Below are 17,125 nucleotides of genomic sequence, written 5' to 3'. Positions count from 1 at the left end.
GAGGTGATGGAGGAGGCAGTGCTGCTCAGTGAAACTCTGATTGGGTACACCAGTCTTTGATAGGTGAGACCTCGCTTACATTGCAGGACTACTGCCACATCAAGAGGAGCGCTCCATTGTCATCTGTGTGGTATTCTCAGTTTCATGAGCTGCAATTAGGCTAGCTGCTAAATAATGATGTGGCAAATCTGGGCGGTGTGTCCTCCTCTGATCTGCTCCTGGAAGCTGGGCAGATGAGCTAGAGAGGAAGACATCTGCTCCGTGCATCATGGGTCATAGTGATGATATATGACTTTAAATAGATCTTAAATTTGCAGGTAAAACATTTCCTACCCAGACATACCAAAGACAGCACCAGTTCCTCCCAGTTCCCCCAGGTCCCCGTGTAAAAAGCAAGAGCAGTGTTGCTGCCATCCCTTTGAGCAGGGATGAATCAGCAAAGGGTGAATAGCAGAAAGGGGCTGGTACTGCTGAAGTCTCTCTGCAGACACAAACTATGTGAACTTATTCATCACATCCTGAGAATGTAGCTGGATTTTCTTTTACACCTATTGTTATTATAGGCTGGTTGGGCTTGAAAGGTAGAAATCTGCTGTATTCAACCTAGCCTGTCTCACATAGTTGGCAATTTCCAGCTACCACTAGGGCTTTCTTGGTCTTCACAGGTGTGAGCACAGCAGAGCCAGTGCAGGTTATGGGAAGCAGTCAGGGTTCACATCCACCCTGTGCTATTCCCTGTCTTGACAAAGCCATGGAAGCTGATAGCTTTATTGCACAGGCATTACCAAAGGTCTTGTCTGAAGTCGTGTCTCAGTGGAGGTGTGACTGGTGCCACGAGTGGAAAAGTGCCACCTGGGATGGAGTGTCCCAGCTGACTTTGGCTGGCTGGGAGGTGGCACAATTTTCAGTTGCTCTCTGAGGCTGTTTGATGATGCTAACGGGGAAAACAAGGCTTTTTGTTCTATTTAGAGAAGGACCACGCTCTCCCCAAAGTAATGCATATGTCCACATAAAATGTCATTATGCTGAACCAGAAAACTCTTGACTGCTTAAGACAGAAGCAAACTAAAGCTGCTATGTTTAACCAGCATGGTGATACTGTGGTGCTGTGCTCCAGATCGAAGAGAGCGCCACTGAATTCATCAGCCCCATTTTGTGAAGGCTAGAGAGAGAGGAAAACTGCCGGGCGTCCTTTGCAACTGGTATTTCCGAGGTGCTCACAGGAGAGTCAGATGCAAACTTCTCTAAATGGCCTCCAAACTGCCAGGGCCAGGTGACGGGTTTGCCATGATTGTATCATGAGTCTTGCATTGGTTGTGTGTTTTTCTTGGAGTCAGTTCCTGGAATCACACAATTAGGTAGGAACGTGTTCTTTAATCCTCAAGGAGAAAAGTCCATTTTGGGATCTCCCTATCCCTGAACCTTCACAACTAAAGCGAGCTGAGAAGATTCTGGGTCGGCTTACCTGGCCATGTTGAGCTACTGGTGTGTTGTAGCAAGATTCATGCTACAAGCAAGATTCATGGACAGTAAAAGCCTTTCTCCATTTTCTGAAGTCATTTCCAGCACTCTAATGGCTAAATACACAAAAACCCATCGGCTCTTTCCTTGTTTCCTCTCCAACTCAGCACAGAGGCAGAGTAGCTCTTTGCATCTGTGAAAGTGATCCATTTTGAGTGCACGAAACAAGTTCTGCAGGACGTAAATGATTTTGGTGAGATCTTAGCAGACTTTGAGTCTCTCAGCCTGTTTGTGTTGCCCACACCACATTGACTTCAAGGAGATTCCTACTGGGTATTAGCCTGGGAAAGGAGACTTGAGAGCTGATGAGCTTAATGAACTAAAGCCACTGCTTGGCTGCTGCACAGGAACATGTGCAGCATAAGAACCTCCACAGTGGGCTTTAGCCCATGGCCTTGCTACATAGAGGGGAAGCACATCTTCTTGCTGAAGTTAAGGATGCTGAGGCTAGTGCTGAAGGTTTTGCAGTGCAGTTTAGAACCTGCTTTGTTTTCAAGGGGTGACGAGAGCCTAAATCTGGGTTTTGGGGCTGGCTCATGAGCTGGGCATCTAGGGCCATGCAGCACCCATTCCCTGTGCATCGCTGCCCACAGGCTCTGCCAGCAGTGGGGAGGTGCAAGGCTGAGAGGACAAAAACACAGGCAGCACTGGGAGGGCATTTAAAACCTCCCCAGACTTCTGCTTTTACTTTACTTATTTTGAATTAATCCTAGTTATTCTCCAATCTACCTTAAACCAAGCTGTTTTAAAGTCTTTATCTTTGGGGTTTACATGCCCATCCCCTGTCTCAAGACATTCTGCTCTTTCGAGTTTGAGGCAGAAAGAAAGCCTCATTTCTTGCTTTGCAACAGGATTAGAAGGAAGAAAGGTTTTCTGGACACATCCCTGCCTGGAAAGCCCCACACCCTGCTGCTGAAGGACACTGTTCCCTGGGAGTCGTGGGGAATGGCCATGCCAGTCCGGTAGCAGGGTTGTTGGCAGTACCCAAAGTCCCAGCTGTTACCTGGGCAGCAGGAAACAGGAGCATCCCCACCCCAGGGCTTTGGTGGGTGAGCAATGGTATTGCTCACCTCAAAAAGAGCTGGAGCCCCCGGGGTGTGTGCTCTTGCCCTTCTGCCCTCGGGTTAGGTGCTGCTTTTGCATCTACAAAAGGATTTAAGGAATTTGGGCTCCCTGGGACAGAGGGGTGAGCTGGATGGGGAGGATGGCTAGCAATTACACTGGTGCTGAGCACCTCCACAGTGATAACCTAATCAATTTGATGAGCCCTTAGAATAAGGACTTCAGGGTAAAATAACAGTGATGACATCCTTGAGCACAGGGATTTTTTGTCTTTTAATTGCCAGCTGGATAAGGACAAGTTGTGGCAAGGTCTCTGGCAATAGCAAGGGACCATCTTTCAGAGCAGCCCGGCATGGGCCGGACTGTGCCTCTCGTGTTTGGACAGCAAGGTGTGATAATCCCTTAAGCATCTAATTATAGTTAGCAGGGCTGGAGCAAACCATCCTCTGCCCCATTTCCATCAGCATGGACCTGCAGAAAATGTGTGGCAGCGATCCCATGAAGCTTGTGTCCAGCAAGCTCTGCCCTCATAGCCGGGCCGTCTTGAGGAGTCCTGTAGCTCCCCAGAGCCGTGCTCCGTGTGGAGGCCCCTGCCCCCCGCTGCCACGGCAAGGCTTGGCTCTGGCAGGCTTGTTTTTCTAGCATGGCAAGTCCGCCTAAAGTACGTAGGTGGGGCCCAGCATGGCTAATGGCCTTTCTGGGGACGGAGCCAGTAGCCAGCCCTCAGCAGCGATGGGCACCCATGGGGCCGGGACCCTGTACCCTCTGAGGGAGGTCAGGGCCGTGTCCAGCCCTCAGTGCCCAGCTCTGCCCTGAGGCACTGGGCAACGGACACCTTACATAAGGGAGACGGTGACGTGGGTGTGTGCGTGAGCCATGGCACAGACAGGGCTGGGAGGCAGTGGCCGGGCACGGGACTGCCTGCCACGAAGGGCTGCTTTCTGAGGGATGGAGGAGCTGGACTTCGGGGCCTCGCTGGGTATCCTTGTTGCTCATCCCTCCCAGGGTTGGGGTGAGGGCAGCCGGGTCCCCGGGGTCTCCATCCTCTGGGGTGTCCCGACAGGCGCTGCCCAATGACGCTGGCTGATGTCAGGGTGTGGGATTAGGGTCCTGCCCTGGGGCTGGTGGCTCCCCCTCAGGGAGGATTCTGATGGCGGCACGGCGGGTTTGGGGCCTGAATCAGCCGCCTCCGCCTTTCCTCGCTGTACCACAGTGTGGTGCTCCCCGTGCCCCCTCAGGGGGGCAGCGCTGCCCGGCGCTGGGGGGTGTCGGGGGTTCCCCCCGCGGCGCGGGGAGCAGACGCGCGCTGCGGCCCCAACAGGGGGCGCCGCGGCTCTCCTCGGCCCCGCCCCTGCCCCACCCCAGCGGGCGGGGCGCGAGGCGGCCCTAAAGGCGGCGGGCGGCGGCGCGCGGCCTGGCGGGCGATGTGGCGGCGGCGGGCGCGGGGCGGGGGGCGGTGGTGGCCGGCGGCCGTTCTGCTGCTGGCGCTGGCGGTGCCCGCGGCGCGGCCCCGAGAGCTGTACTCGGCCGCGGACCCGCTGGAGCTGCTGGGCGCGGAGGCCGAGGGGAGGCTGCTCGGCTCCCCCAGCGCTTGGGCGGTCGAGTTCTTCGCCTCCTGGTGCGGGCACTGCATCCACTTCGCGCCTACATGGAAGGCCCTGGCCCACGACCTTCGCGGTGAGTCCCGGCGCGGCTGACCTGCTGCCCCCCATCCCTGCCTTCCTGTCCCGTCAGCAGCCCCAAACCCTTGCTGTGTCCTTGACCTCGTTTCCCCCCACCTTATCCCTGTTTCTGGCTTCTCTCATCAGCACCCCATTTAATTATCTGTGCCTCTGTCCCTGTGTCCTTATCAGCATTCTTAAGTACTCCCTACATCCTTGTATGTTCTCCTGTCAGCATCTCTAAATTGTCCCACGCCCATTATCCCTCCTAAATCCCTCCCGTGTCTTTGTCCATCATGCTGCTCTCCGTCAGTACTCTTCCCTCCTGCCTATATCCCTGGCTCTGCATACTCTGCCCTGTCAGCATTCCTTCATCCCTTCTACATTCTCCCTGTCAGTACGCCCCTCTCTCCTCTGCCTTCCCTTCTGTCAGCACCCCTAAATCCCACTGCATGGCATCCCTTCCCCAGCCTCCTTGAAGTGTCAGAGTGGGAAGGCCCAGGGACCCCCATGATGCCCAGGCCTCCCTTGCAATGGCTAGTCCTGGCTTAGCAGTATGCCTGGAGCCCCCTTTAGCTGGGAGAAGCTTAGGCTGAGCCTGCCCCAGACATGGGGGTCCTGTTGACTGCCCAGACCCTCCCTCAGCCCTGCTCCTGCCTGGTGCCTGTAAGGAGAGGCTGGCAGGGCACTGGTGCTGGGCATTGTTCCCAGCTGGTGAATTCCCAGCTTTAACCTTGATACCTGGCCTGGCTTAAGCCCAGCACCACTTGGGAACCCACATACCCCAGTGCAGGGCCCCTGGCCCCAGCAGGACTTGTCTTGCCTCCCCCAGCATCCCGGGGCACTCACGGCTGCTCTCTGCTATTGCACTAATTGATACAGCGCAGTTGCTGCCGGGTGACTCAGGGCTCCTGCCAGGGAAGGTGTTCCTTCCCTCAGAGGGATGCCATCCCTCCTTGGGGATGCCATCAGCACTTCTCAGTGGGGCAGGATATGAGAAATTCGGTGTGTGCCCAGGCCCCCTGGGGGAATGCTGGCTCTTCTGGCCTCTCTCTAAAATGGGGTTCCCCCAGGGCTCCTGCAGATGGGGTGCTCATGAAGGCAGAACAAGGAAGCCATCCCCATGCTGCTTGCCATCCTTACTGCTGTTCCCATGGGTGGATTTTTGCAGGTGTGGGCTGGCCAGGGAGGAGGCCAGGGAGGAGGCCAGGGTGACCCACAGGCACCATGTGCAGATGAGTCCAGGAATGTGCCTGGCTCCCTGCAGCAGGGCTTGGCTCTGGCTTTCCTGTGCTGCTGGTGCTCCTACTGTGTTGTAGTAGGAAGCAGCTTGCATGCTCTGTCACCTGTGACAAAGGACAGTCCCAGAAGGTCTTCACCTTCAGCAGGCTCCTGCCTCAGGTGACATGGGCTCCATCCGTGTGCTGGTGCTGTGCCCATCCCCATCCTGCTTGAAGGACAGGCTGGGCATTCTTCAGCTTGTATCTTTTACACTAAAAAAGAAGCCATTTCAGAGCTTTTATCTCCATTTTGCTGTTGGCTTTTAGAACTTGCTGCTTGAAATGCCTCTATGCCTTCTTTTCTTCCTCTCTGTTTTACTCCAGTGATCTGTTGGTCCTCCCCAGGCAGGTGATGGTGGAGAGTCATAGAGGGGGAGCAGATACTTGGCATCTGTTCTTGGGTTGTTCCCTTGTGGTTATCAACCGTATCCTTGGGGTGAGATGAGCTGAATCCCGTGTTCTCTGCTCTCCCCCAGCAGTGGTTAGCCATCCCTCCCCTTCTTCTCCCAGTGGCCTCTTCCCGCTGGGGCAGAGGCTGGGCAGGCAGAACCAGATGGGCAGGCAGCCACGGGCAGAGCTGCCTTGACTCGAGCACCAGTGAGGGCAGGGCATGCAAAGCCTGGTCCCGCCTTGCACAGCTTTTCCTGCACTCATCTTCCCGAAAAGTAGGGCACCAGGCTTTAGCTCTGACATGGCATTGGGTATTTGGGGCTTGGAAACCATCAGTTCCCTGTGAGGGACAAGCAATGACTTTGGGGCACAGAGGAGCCATGTCACTGGGGCAGCAGGAGATCCCTGCCGTCTCTGCAGCAACTGTGGGGAGCAGGGAAGTTTTGGGCACCTAGAGAGGCTGATCTGTGCTAACCTCATCCTTTGTCCTGCAGAGTGGAGGCCTGCAGTGATGCTGGCAGCCATTGACTGTGCCGACGAAGCCAACCAGCAAGTGTGCGCTGATTTTGGGATAACTGGCTTTCCCACGCTGAAGGTGAGGACTGTGTGCACCAGGCACTTGCCTGGTTTCACTGTGCTTTGCCTTTTGCTCTGTCTCCCTCTTGCTCAATCAGATTGACAGCATTATTGCACCAAAACATTCCACCTGGGGATTTGCAGTCTGGAGCTGCTTCACACTTCCCCAAAACAGAGCTGCGGCCAGACTGCAGGCAGGGCAGCTGCTGGGTGATGTATCAACAAGGAGGGGGAAAATCAAAATGCTGCTTCATGGTGAAATATAGAGGCTGTATCTCTCCTAGGACAGGGTAGTGTCTGAAACTTCAATTGAAACTGCCTGCGAAAGGCTGCGGGAGGGCAGAGAACAGTAACAGACACAGGTTTTGAAGGAGGGTGCAGGGATACTCTAGGAGGCTGCACAGATCACTCCTGGGAGCCTCCTGCAGTGGCTGGTGAGGTGCCATCCCTCCTACTGGGCCTGTGCCTGACCTCTTAGCTGTGTCAAGGTGCCATTTCACAGTATTTCACGCTGCAAACAGAGCCTTGTTGCAACATAAGCAATAAAGCTGAAATGCTCCAGGTGCAGGCAGCAAAATCCAGGATCATCTTGGTATGGAACATGGGGAATGTGGGTTTCTTCAGGTATGCCCTCAGTCCCAGCTTACAGGCTCACCCCAAGGTGGGGTTGGGTTTGGTGATTTGCCAGGCAGGTTGGCTTGTGGCCTAACCCTGCTCTGTGGTCTCAACAAGCACCTGCTGCCTGAGCAAGCACTGCCTGTGGGACATTGACCAGAACATTTCCCAGGGCAGGGAGGTGTGCTGATGTGGCAGTGCCAAGAAGTCATTTGCTTTGTATCCCCTGTCCCCACCAAACACCTTTCACAAACAGCCAGCGCTCCTAGCCCAGCCTGCAAAGCAAACACCAGTCTGATGCCACCTGGTTTCACTGCTCTGGATGTACCACGAGCACTGGAGCCACTGTGGCAGGTCAGAAGTGGGGAAAAAAAAACCCAAAACTTTCTCCTGGTTTATGAGAGCTCTGGAGCAGGGAGCTAATGGACTGCAGAACCAGGCTGCCTCCCTGGGACCCTTGGAGACTCCTGCCTTGCTGCTTCCCAGCACTCAGCCTTTGGCTGGACATGGCTCCCAGCCCATGTCTGCATCCCTCCCCTTCGGGGATGCCCTGCAAAGATAGGGACCCAGCCTAGGTGCTACCTCTGTGGTGGCTCATGTTGTTGGTATGCTGTAATGTTGCAGGAAAACTGAGGCACAGATGGTGTGGGGGGAGCCTCTGACTGCTGGGCAGCACTGCCTCCTTGTCTCACTCCACACTCTCACTCCAGTTTCCCCTTGTGTTTTTTTTTCTCATTCAGTTCTTCAGAGCTTTTAGCAAGAAGGCAGAGGACGGGATAAGGATTACCAGTGAGTGTTCAGAACCAAGTTTTTGGGGTTTGTTTTGTTTCATTTTTTCCCTGGGTGCAAATGGCTCTGCTTGCCACACCTACCATGCATTGGGACCTCAGGGAGCCCAGGGGGCAGCTGAGAGCAGCTCCCTCAGTTTAGCTCAGCCCATGGGTCAGGCTTCCCCATGACTGACACCTTGGCATCCTGTCCTCCTGCAGATCCCAGTGCCACCGTCGAGGACCTGCGCCATGCCATCATCACCAACCTTGAGCAGAGCCAGGATGCCTGGCCCCCTTCCTGTCCTCCACTGGAGCCAGCGAGGTAGGGGTGGCGTGATGGGTAATGGCTGTGTCAACCTCTGTCCTATGGAGAGCAGGTTTAGGGGAAAATCCTGAGGCAAAAATGAGCACAGAGCAGCCGCTGCCTCACCCACATCTCAGGGAGATGTAGATGACCTGGCCAGGCTAGAGCCATATATGTGGCCCAGATGAGATGGGCCTTAGTTACAGCAAGCAGTGCCTGAGCCAGGGACATGGCAATGCCAACTGCTGCCGCTAGCAACTTTTTCCTGTCCCAAGAAAGAATTTTCTTGGTTCGATACAAATCTGTTGGGATCTGCAGTCTTTACTGAATGCAGGCAGTTGCTCCACTCTCCCAGGGGGAGCATTTGGCTTTCCCAAAGTGATGGTCAAGGCGGGCACATGCTTCAAGTCTTCAGTGCCTCTGTTCGCTAGCCAAAAAAAAAGCCAGTCCTGCTTCCAAGTTCATTGTTGCTTTATTTCCCTGGGTGACTGTGCAGCTCCCTCCTGCCCTGCTCTGCCCTGCTCTGCCCTGCCTGTGCTTTGTTTGGCTGACCCCAGTGGATTTTCTCAAAGTCTGTGAACCAGAGCAGAAAATTGGGCTGGAACTTTAGTGGGAAAGAATTGCATGCTTGGTGGGACTGAACCTCCACCAGCATTCCCTGCCAAAGCCTATCTCCTTTTGGGTGGGAGGGCAGAGCATCCAGCTGATGCTGAGAACCTGCTGCCATCCTCTTTTCTCTTGCAGCGTGGAGGAAGTTCACACCTTCTTCCAAAGGAACCAAGACCAGTACTTGGCACTCATATTTGAGAAGAGCAACTCTTTCATAGGCAGAGAGGTGGGTATAGCTGCATTTATCCCCCATTTCTCTTGAAGCCTGGCTGCCTTTGATAGGGAAGTCCTCATGTGGCAGCCTCCCCAGTTGCCTTGCATGCTGCCTTGCAGGTGCAGTGTCTTATACAGGGTTCTAAATAGCCCTGCTGCCTGGTGAGGTGGAGGATGCTGCTGGCCCCCCATTCTGACCCGGGGGTTGCTGCTTGCAGGTGGCACTGGACATGCTGCAGTATGAGAATGTGGCAGTGAGGAGGGTGCTGAGCAGCGAGGAGGAGCTTGTGGAGAAGTTTGGCGTCACCACCTTCCCCTCTGCCTACTTGCTCCTCCGCAACGGCTCCTTCTCCCGCCTGCCCGTGTGAGTGCAGGACACGGGGTGGGTTTGTGGACCCTGGTGGGGGTCTCCTTTGTGGGAAAGTTCATTAAGAAGGAAACAGTGGCTGGGTCGGGCAGGCTGGTGGGGAGCAGGGGGCTGCTGGTGGGCACTGAGTGGGGCTGCCAGCCCTGCCTGGTGCTGGGAGAAGGGAAATGGCTGCATCTGCCTGGGGTGGCTCAGCACAGCTGCCAAGGGCTCGGCTCTGCCCTGGCCTGCGTGTCAGGATACCCACTGCCAGAACACATGGAGAGTGCAGACCACCCCACACTCATTCCCTCGGTCAGAGTTGCCAGTGTGGCTAAGCCTTGGGTCTCCTTTGCTTCCTTGTTGGGGCTGGCGGCTGTTTGAGAGGGAAGAGGGTCTTGCTCACAGCTTCTCCTCCTTGCAGGCACATGGAGGCACGCTCCTTCTACACCTACTACCTGCGCACGCTCTCAGGCATCACTCGTGGCTCCTACAAGCTGAACACAACCATCACAGTTTCCAACGAGACCAATGTATCCCAGCCAAAGCATGCTGACCGGTCAGACCCCTCCCTTCATCATTCTGGGGCAATGGGAGGCCAGGGCTAGTGCAAGGAGGAGGTGTCATGGCCATGGGTGGGCAGTAGGGTGGGAGGTGAGACTATGCCTTTCACGCAGGGAAAAAGAAATCATGGCTGGGTTCCTAAGGTACAGATTAATGGGCAGGTGGAGCATCATGTTGTGCTGCCCTCCCCAGCTCCAAGGTGTACATGGCCGACTTGGAGTCCACGCTGCACTACTCACTGCGGGTGGAAGCAACCCGTGTCGCCACACTGTCAGGAGCCCAGCTGGCCGCCTTCAAGTGCTACGTATCCACACTGGTGAAGGTGAGGAGCTTTTGATGCTGGGAGAGGAACCACCAATGCCTCCATGTAGCTATTCATAGGGTGAAATGCAAATGCAGAAATCAAGCCACCACATTCCAGCGCTCACAGGTAGCAAAGCATGGTGGTCTCAGATGTGAGCCCTGTGTCCCAGTACCACTGTGGGACTGTCTCTATCCCTGTAGATCTCCAAACTCAGCCTCGAGTTGCAACAGACAGGTGACAGAGAGTTTCTGATGAGATGTGAGGTGCAAGTATTGGAGGGCAGAGCAGGATTGGCACTTGCAGGTCTTTTCAGAAGAGACCACTGGGTGTCAGAGATTATCAGAGGGGTTTGTAATTGTTGTCTGACTTGGGTGCTTGGTTTGGGGAGCTGATCACTGCAGACTCCTTTGATAGTCCAGGAAAGGGATCCCTGCTCCGAGTCAAGCTCTGGAAGAGCCTCATGTAAGGTCTCGGTTTTTCTTTTGTTGGTGAAATAGAAGTGTGTGAATTGAAGGAGCTTTGAGCCAGCAAAAGTGGAGCACTTTAATTCCCTAGTGCGATGAAGCGCTGTTTGGCTGAGGTTTTCACCATTGGCATTGCAGGAGCCCTGTCCTCATCCCTGTCACGGCCCAGGCTCCTTGGCATACTTTCACCCAGCCATGCCTGCCACCTTTGCTCTTTCCTTGGTCACATAGGATTTCACACTCCGTTTAGAGCTTGTGTAGCCTCTGCTGATGTGTGAGATAGCCCCTGCTCCCACCCCTGCCTGCCCTCCCCCAGCAAAGAACTCCAAATGTGAGACACTAGTGCAATGTGTCTTAGGTCCTCAGTTCAGCAATTCATGTGGCTCTTACTCTGTGTCCATCTATCACCCTTGCTGTTTCTCCCTTGAATGAGAACCGCAGGGCTAGGGAAATAAATTTCCCATCACACCAGTTTCCTGGCCAAGGCCACAAGCTTGCCAGCATGGTGAGGAGCAGCAGCGGGTTTATTTGATCTGCTTTTAATTCTTTCTGCAAACCTTCCCCTCACCTGCCAAGGATGAGCCGTGGCCTCTGGCAAGGAGACGGTTGCATCCCCACTGTGGGCAGGAGGCACTGGGGCACTGGCTGGTGGGTGCTGGTACTTCCAGAGGATGCTGAGATGGTGCTGCCGTTTCCATGCTTATCCACAGGACGGAGCAGCATCCCCAGGATTGCAGCCGTTGCTGCCAGCCGGGCAGGGCTCAGGCTGGGGAGCTCAGCCAGCAGGTCCCAGACTTAACTGTTGTGTTCCCAAGAAGTATTTAAGGCAAGGAGGGAAGAAAAATCCTAATGTGGAAAGAAGTGGTGCCTGGAAAGCATGGAATTGTGTGGCAAAGCCTGCAGTTGAATGAGCAGGGGGGACTGCGTTTTGCAGCAGAAATCAGGTTGCAGATTAATTCCCCTGTAAATCTGGGACTTCCAGTGTGATTCTCCACAGATCTGGAGAGAACAGCTCAGAGTTAGCAAACTGCTTCATCCTTTTGCTTCCGTCAGTTTTTGCTGTGTGCTGTGCTGGTCTCATCCTCCGCATGGGCTGGTTCCTTTCTGTCCAGCGTAGTATATCCTGGCAGTCTGACCCTCTCCCCAGAGTGCCTGCGGTTTTAAAGTACTGCTGCTAATCGGCTTTGTGCTGGTTTATGGTCAGAGTGGCTTTTGCCTCCCTCAGATGGGCTGAGGTTTGGAGCCTGAACATGCACACAGGAGAGTACGGCCTTGCCACCATGAGGGAGATATGCTGTGATCCCCAGCCCCTCAGCACTGCCCTCCAGCACATGCTGCCAGAGGGGATGCTGGTGCTGGTCAGCGCCTGTTGCAGTGAGCCGGGGGTGCTGGTGCGTTGCCTTGCTGCTCCCAGGACAAGGCCTGAGTTTCCTCATTCCTCTCCCTACTCTGCAGTACTTCCCAGGGCGCCCGTGTGTGCAGACCTACCTGCAGTCCCTGGATATATGGCTGAAGAACTGGACAGAGCCTGAACTGCCCCGCAACGTCTTGAAGGAGGCCATGAAGAATAACAGAGATGTAAGATGCCCATGAGGACTCTGGTCCCTGCCCCAGCCCTCACCCCAGCCCTCACCCCTTCCCCAGCCTGCGTAACCTGCCAGTTCCCTCACACCATGTCTGTTTGTCCACCAGGCCTCCCACCCTGCTGTGCTCCCCACCAATGTGACCTGGGTGGGTTGCCAGGGCAGCGAACGCCAGTTCCGTGGCTACCCCTGTGGGCTCTGGACCATCTTCCACCTGCTGACTGTCCAGGCTGCCCAGAGCGGCCCCGACAAAGGTACCAGGTCCCAGGGGGTTTTGGGGAGGAGGTGTCTGGGTGGGCTGTGGCACAGACTGGGATATTGCATGCAGGCAAAGGCTTTTTCCCCCCTTAATCTTGCCCCAAGGCAGATTTGCAGGGGGACAAGAGCCACAGAGTCAGGGTGTGGGGTTGCCACTTTAGCTGCGGGACCATCAGGACTTGCCTTCCTGTCCTCCCCTGTCCTCTGCCTCCTTACAGAGCTACCACTGGAGGTGCTGAGCATCATGCGTTGCTATGTCCGGTACTTCTTTGGCTGCCAAGAGTGTGCCCAGCACTTTGAGGCCATGGCGGCTGAGTCCATGGACCGGGTGGCAAGCCGGAAAGAGGCTGTCCTCTGGCTCTGGTCCCACCACAATGAGGTCAACGCGCGCCTGGCGGGTAAGGGGGGCCACTGGGAGAGGAGCCAGTGCAGCTTCCAGAGGGAAGAGGGAGGTGAGGTGGAGGAGCATCTCTCCTGGATGGAGCTGGCAAATGGCTGCATTAGGGTGCAGCAATGGGAGCATCTTGTTGTCAGCGTCCCCCACCATAGGTGACAGCAGCTGCTTACACAGCATTAGACCACCCCAGAGATGCAGTTGGGTCTTACGTGCTCCCTGCAGGGAGCTTCCCAAAACTGCTGACAGGTACCCTTGGAGGACCACCCCTCCTTTGATGGCTCCTCCAAATGTCCCATCTCCATCACTGTCCCCAGCTGCTGGATGCTCCAAGGTGCTTATACCAGTACAGGGGGAGGATTGTCACATGTCTCCTCTAACCCCCATGCTGGCTCTGGTCCTTGCAGGAGGTGACACGGAGGACCCCAAGTTCCCCAAGCTGCAGTGGCCTCCGCCGGACATGTGTCCCCAGTGCCACAAGGAGGAGCGGGGTGTGCATGCTTGGGATGAGCCGGCTGTGTTCACCTTCCTCAAGGCGCACTTCTCCCCAGCCAATATTTACATGGACTATGCTGAGGCTGACCCCATTGTCATGGCTAGAGAGGGGACTGGTGCCAGGCTGGGCACTGAGGGCCCACGAGTGGTGAGGGAGAAGGAGGAAGAGGAGGAAAAGGAGAGGGAGGGTGACATGAGAGCCCTGGGGCGGCCAGGCTCCTCTGAACCAAGGCGCCCCAGCATTGTGCGGCTGAACCCCAAGCTGCGAGAGGTGGGTGAAGACATTGTGGACCTGGACTCCTTCAGCGAGCAGCACTTCAAGAGCCAGGCACTGCGAGCGGCAGCCAGCCAGCACCGGAGGCTCAGCAAGCGGGACACCATCGCCCTGCTCCGGGATGCCAGGGGAGGCCAGGAGCATCGGTGGCCTCCCGGCGTCCAGGTCCAGGAGGAGGAGGCTGGGGAGGGCGTGAGGAGGAGCCCCTGGCTGCGGGTGCTTGGCTTGGGCTTCTCCCGGCTGGACATCAGCCTGTGCGTGGCCCTCTACTTCCTCTCCTCCATGTGCCTCCTGGGCATGTATACTTTCTTCCGCCTCCGCACCCGTGCCCGGAAAGGCCGCTCCAGCTTCCCCGTGGCCTGAGAGCAGTTACAGGGATGAGGGGCTGCCCCCAGGGTGGGGTGGGTGGGCTGCTGATCCAAGGCACCCTTGGGCCAGCATTTTGTCCGCAGTGGGAAATGGTTTGGTGTATCCTGCCCAGGAGCTGCCCGCTTGCAGCAGTCAGCTCACCCGGGGGGGATGGAGGGTGGAGAGCTCTTTCTGAGGGGGAAAGGGATGTCAGAGCATCCCCCCTCAGGTTGCAGGCAGGAGGAGGAACACTGGTTCGTGTCTCGGCACCAGCTCCCCTTGGAGCTGCTTGGACTGGTTTCAAAGGGGGAAATTCAGTCCCATGCTGGGGAGCAGCCCTTTAGGGTCAAACCACTAGTGGGGCCAGGAGGGTGGGGGTTTAGCCCCTCAAAAGCTAGGCACTGCTGGGCAGGGGGTGGCAGACTCCATTAGGGGGTTTCAGCAGCATTATGTGTGTGTCCCCCTTTGAGAAGCGGATGGGGGCCCCACTGTTCCTTGCCCTCTCACTGCGCTGTTGCTCACTTAATGCTTGTCTTAGTGGAATAAATTATTTTTGCCTATGCTGGCCCCGCTGTGTCAGCTGGTCCCTGCTGATCCCTGCCGGTCCCTGCTGTGTGGGCACACATGGCAGCACCTCTCCTCCCTGCCATCCCTCACTGCTGGCTGTCCTGCTCTGGTCTCCCCCATCACTCCAGGAAGAGCACTGTCTTGATTTAATCCTTTAAATGTTTTTAGCTGTTGTTATTGTATATTTTCTCCTGCTTTTTGCTTCTGGAGGCACCTGTGGCCCCCATACAGCCAGCATGTCCCCATGGTTGGGGTGGCTCACGGTTTGCTCTCAGGTGGAGTGATAGGGAGGGAGCCTGGGAAGGGCAGGAAGCTGCAGGGAATTAGCTGATGTGAGCCGTGAAGCTGTGGTTCGGTGCTGGCCATGCCCATGGTGCAGAGCAGGGAGACACTTGTGAGCATCCCTCTGGGGAACAAGGCTTCCACGGGTGCAGATGCCCTGTGCCTGTCCCCGATTCTTTCTGCCCTTTTATCCTTGTTAGAAATCATTAAGGAAAATGGTTGTTTTCCAGAGCTAGGGCCGGAGCCATCTGCTCTCCCAGCGCTGCCTAAATCCCCCTGTAACAAATTCATTGGGATTATGCTGCCCTCCCTTAATCCCAGCCCTTCCCCCCACACGGGGGATTTAAAAGGATTAAAGCCTCACCGATAATAAACTTCATTAAGAGGGAGGGGGGGTGTCAATCCGATTTGGAGCCTTTTTCTTGATATCTTCACTTTGCCCAGGTGGGAGGCGAAGGTTGGCAGGATGGGGAAGGAGGGCAGCCAGCTCTGCTGCCAACCACACACTGCAATCTCTGGCTTCTCTGGCCCTTGCTCCCTAACCTGCTCTTGAAATAAATTGTCTTGCTCTGGCTTTTCTTCTTCCTTGGTGTCTGTGCATGCTCACACATCCATGGGACATGGGGCTGGCACCCCTGCCCTGCCACTGGTTACCCACTTGGCCTTGGCCACATCCCTTAGCCAGGTCCAAAATGGCCTCAGCCCAACGTGTAGGGGGCCTGTGTCCCCCCAGCCGGGTGCTGGTCCTGGCCACTGCCGTGTGATGGATGGGGAAGGTCTCATTGCTGCAGCCCTGCTGCCTCCTTCTCCTTGATTTCCCAGGGGCTTTTATCCCCAGCATGAATAACCTCCCATGCACACCCTCCCCACCAGCTGCTCCCCTGTGTGGGATTGAGGGCTTGTGATGAGGGGCTGCCTGCTGCTATCCCAGCCCCAAAATCTTTCAGTGGGCTGCTGAAGCTGTGGACAGGCTGGAGGATGTGTCAGGGAGATGGATGCAGTAGGTGGGTGCAGGGGCTAGTGAGGAGGAAGCTGCAGGCAAAGCTGCCCAGATTAGCATCCCCAACAGGCCCGCAGCCTAAAGCTGTCATGCACACAGGAAAAAGTCCAGTAAATAGACTTTCTGTAATCCTGTTTGGTGCAGCCCAAATCCTCCTGTCCCTGGCTCTCCTGGGCTGTAGCACCAGGGTGTGCCCCCAGCACCTGGGCAACCCCAGTACAGGGCACAGATGGGCCAGAGCAGGAAGCAGGGGCTGCTGCAGGGCTCGGTGCTGTCTGGGGAGGATCCTCTTCAACATATACCCCAGGATGGGGTCTCTGGGATAGGCCCACACACAAACCTGGCACAGGGGGAGCATCAGACCTTTCCATGGCCACACTCATGGGTGGGATGGGCTGTCTGAGGTGGGGAACACTCGAAGCCCCCCGAAGTGCCTCCCCTGATGGGGGTTACCCCTTCCCAGCAGGAGCCTGGGCGTCCCCGAGGCTAATTATCCAAATGGCCTCGGGCTGTGTGAGGTGGCTGCTATTCCCTAATACAATTTACCCTCAAGTGCAATTTAATTTTCCTCGAGGCTGGTGGCCGGCCCCCCCACACCAGCCACCTTCCCACCCCTTTGCGCTCGCTCCCTCTCGCCTTGCCCCTCTTCCCTTTCCTTCCTCAGCACGGGTGAGAGCCTGTCTCCATCGGCATCCGCCCTCGGGCCGTAAAATCACCGGGGGTTCGTTCAGCATCAGTTAATTTTCAATCACAATTAGCAACGCCCCACTCGGCAGTGCCTGCGAGGGGAGAGGCTTCCTCCGGCCGCTGGTGAGTACCTGGGTCTCACCGCTCTTGTCCTTGCTAAAAGTGACTGCTGGCAATAATGGTGTCTGTGGGATGGGGTCGTGGGCAGTTATCGGGGTAATTAAGGAGTGGGGAACAGTAGGGGTTGTGCACATGGGGGCTTGGGGTGCACTGCTCAGAGGGTGGCTGTGGCAGCTTTGGCCCCATAAGGATGTCCCCACCTCGGGCTGGGGGAGCTGGTTTTGTTATGCAAGGGGACTCTGGGAGCTGGGATGAGACCCAGTAATCTCGCTGCATGGTGGCACAATGCCTTGCTGTCAGCTGAGCTCCCGGCACCTCCAACCCCACTCAGGCTTTGCTGATGAGGGACATGGCTGGGCTCACACACGGGCCAGGCATGGGTCTTCCTTACATCCCCCCCTAATTTTGCCTTGAAACCCTGCTGTTGCACCTGGGAAC

The 17,125-nt window shown here is 56.1% G+C and overlaps 1 protein-coding gene across 1 annotated transcript; it reads left to right on the top strand.

Annotated features, from left to right (window-relative positions):
• Positions 1-4,007: 4,007 nt before the first annotated feature.
• Positions 4,008-15,454, top strand: QSOX1 (quiescin sulfhydryl oxidase 1). The gene is made up of 12 exons (XM_034063844.1): positions 4,008-4,260; positions 6,409-6,509; positions 7,846-7,894; positions 8,095-8,197; positions 8,924-9,014; positions 9,220-9,365; positions 9,772-9,906; positions 10,104-10,233; positions 12,135-12,257; positions 12,372-12,516; positions 12,739-12,918; positions 13,322-15,454. Exons 1-12 carry the CDS (start codon positions 4,008-4,010, stop codon positions 14,044-14,046), a joined length of 2,181 nt encoding a protein of 726 aa, XP_033919735.1. The 3' UTR covers positions 14,047-15,454.
• The last annotated feature ends 1,671 nt before the right edge of the window (positions 15,455-17,125 follow it).

Source organism: Melopsittacus undulatus, chromosome 6 (genome assembly GCF_012275295.1).
Source record: "Melopsittacus undulatus isolate bMelUnd1 chromosome 6, bMelUnd1.mat.Z, whole genome shotgun sequence".
Taxonomy (NCBI): domain Eukaryota; kingdom Metazoa; phylum Chordata; class Aves; order Psittaciformes; family Psittaculidae; genus Melopsittacus; species Melopsittacus undulatus.
This window is presented reverse-complemented; position numbering and strand designations above follow the sequence as displayed.

Excerpts from the sequence above, each read along its gene's own strand:
- QSOX1 (XM_034063844.1), top strand. The coding sequence starts at position 4,008 with ATGTGGCGGCGGCGGGCGCGGGGCGGGGGGCGGTGGTGGCCGGCGGCC. Across the intron at positions 4,261-6,408 it reads CCTGGCCCACGACCTTCGCG|AGTGGAGGCCTGCAGTGATG; the intron begins GTGAGTCCCGGC and ends TTTGTCCTGCAG. Across the intron at positions 9,366-9,771 it reads TCCTTCTCCCGCCTGCCCGT|GCACATGGAGGCACGCTCCT; the intron begins GTGAGTGCAGGA and ends TCCTCCTTGCAG.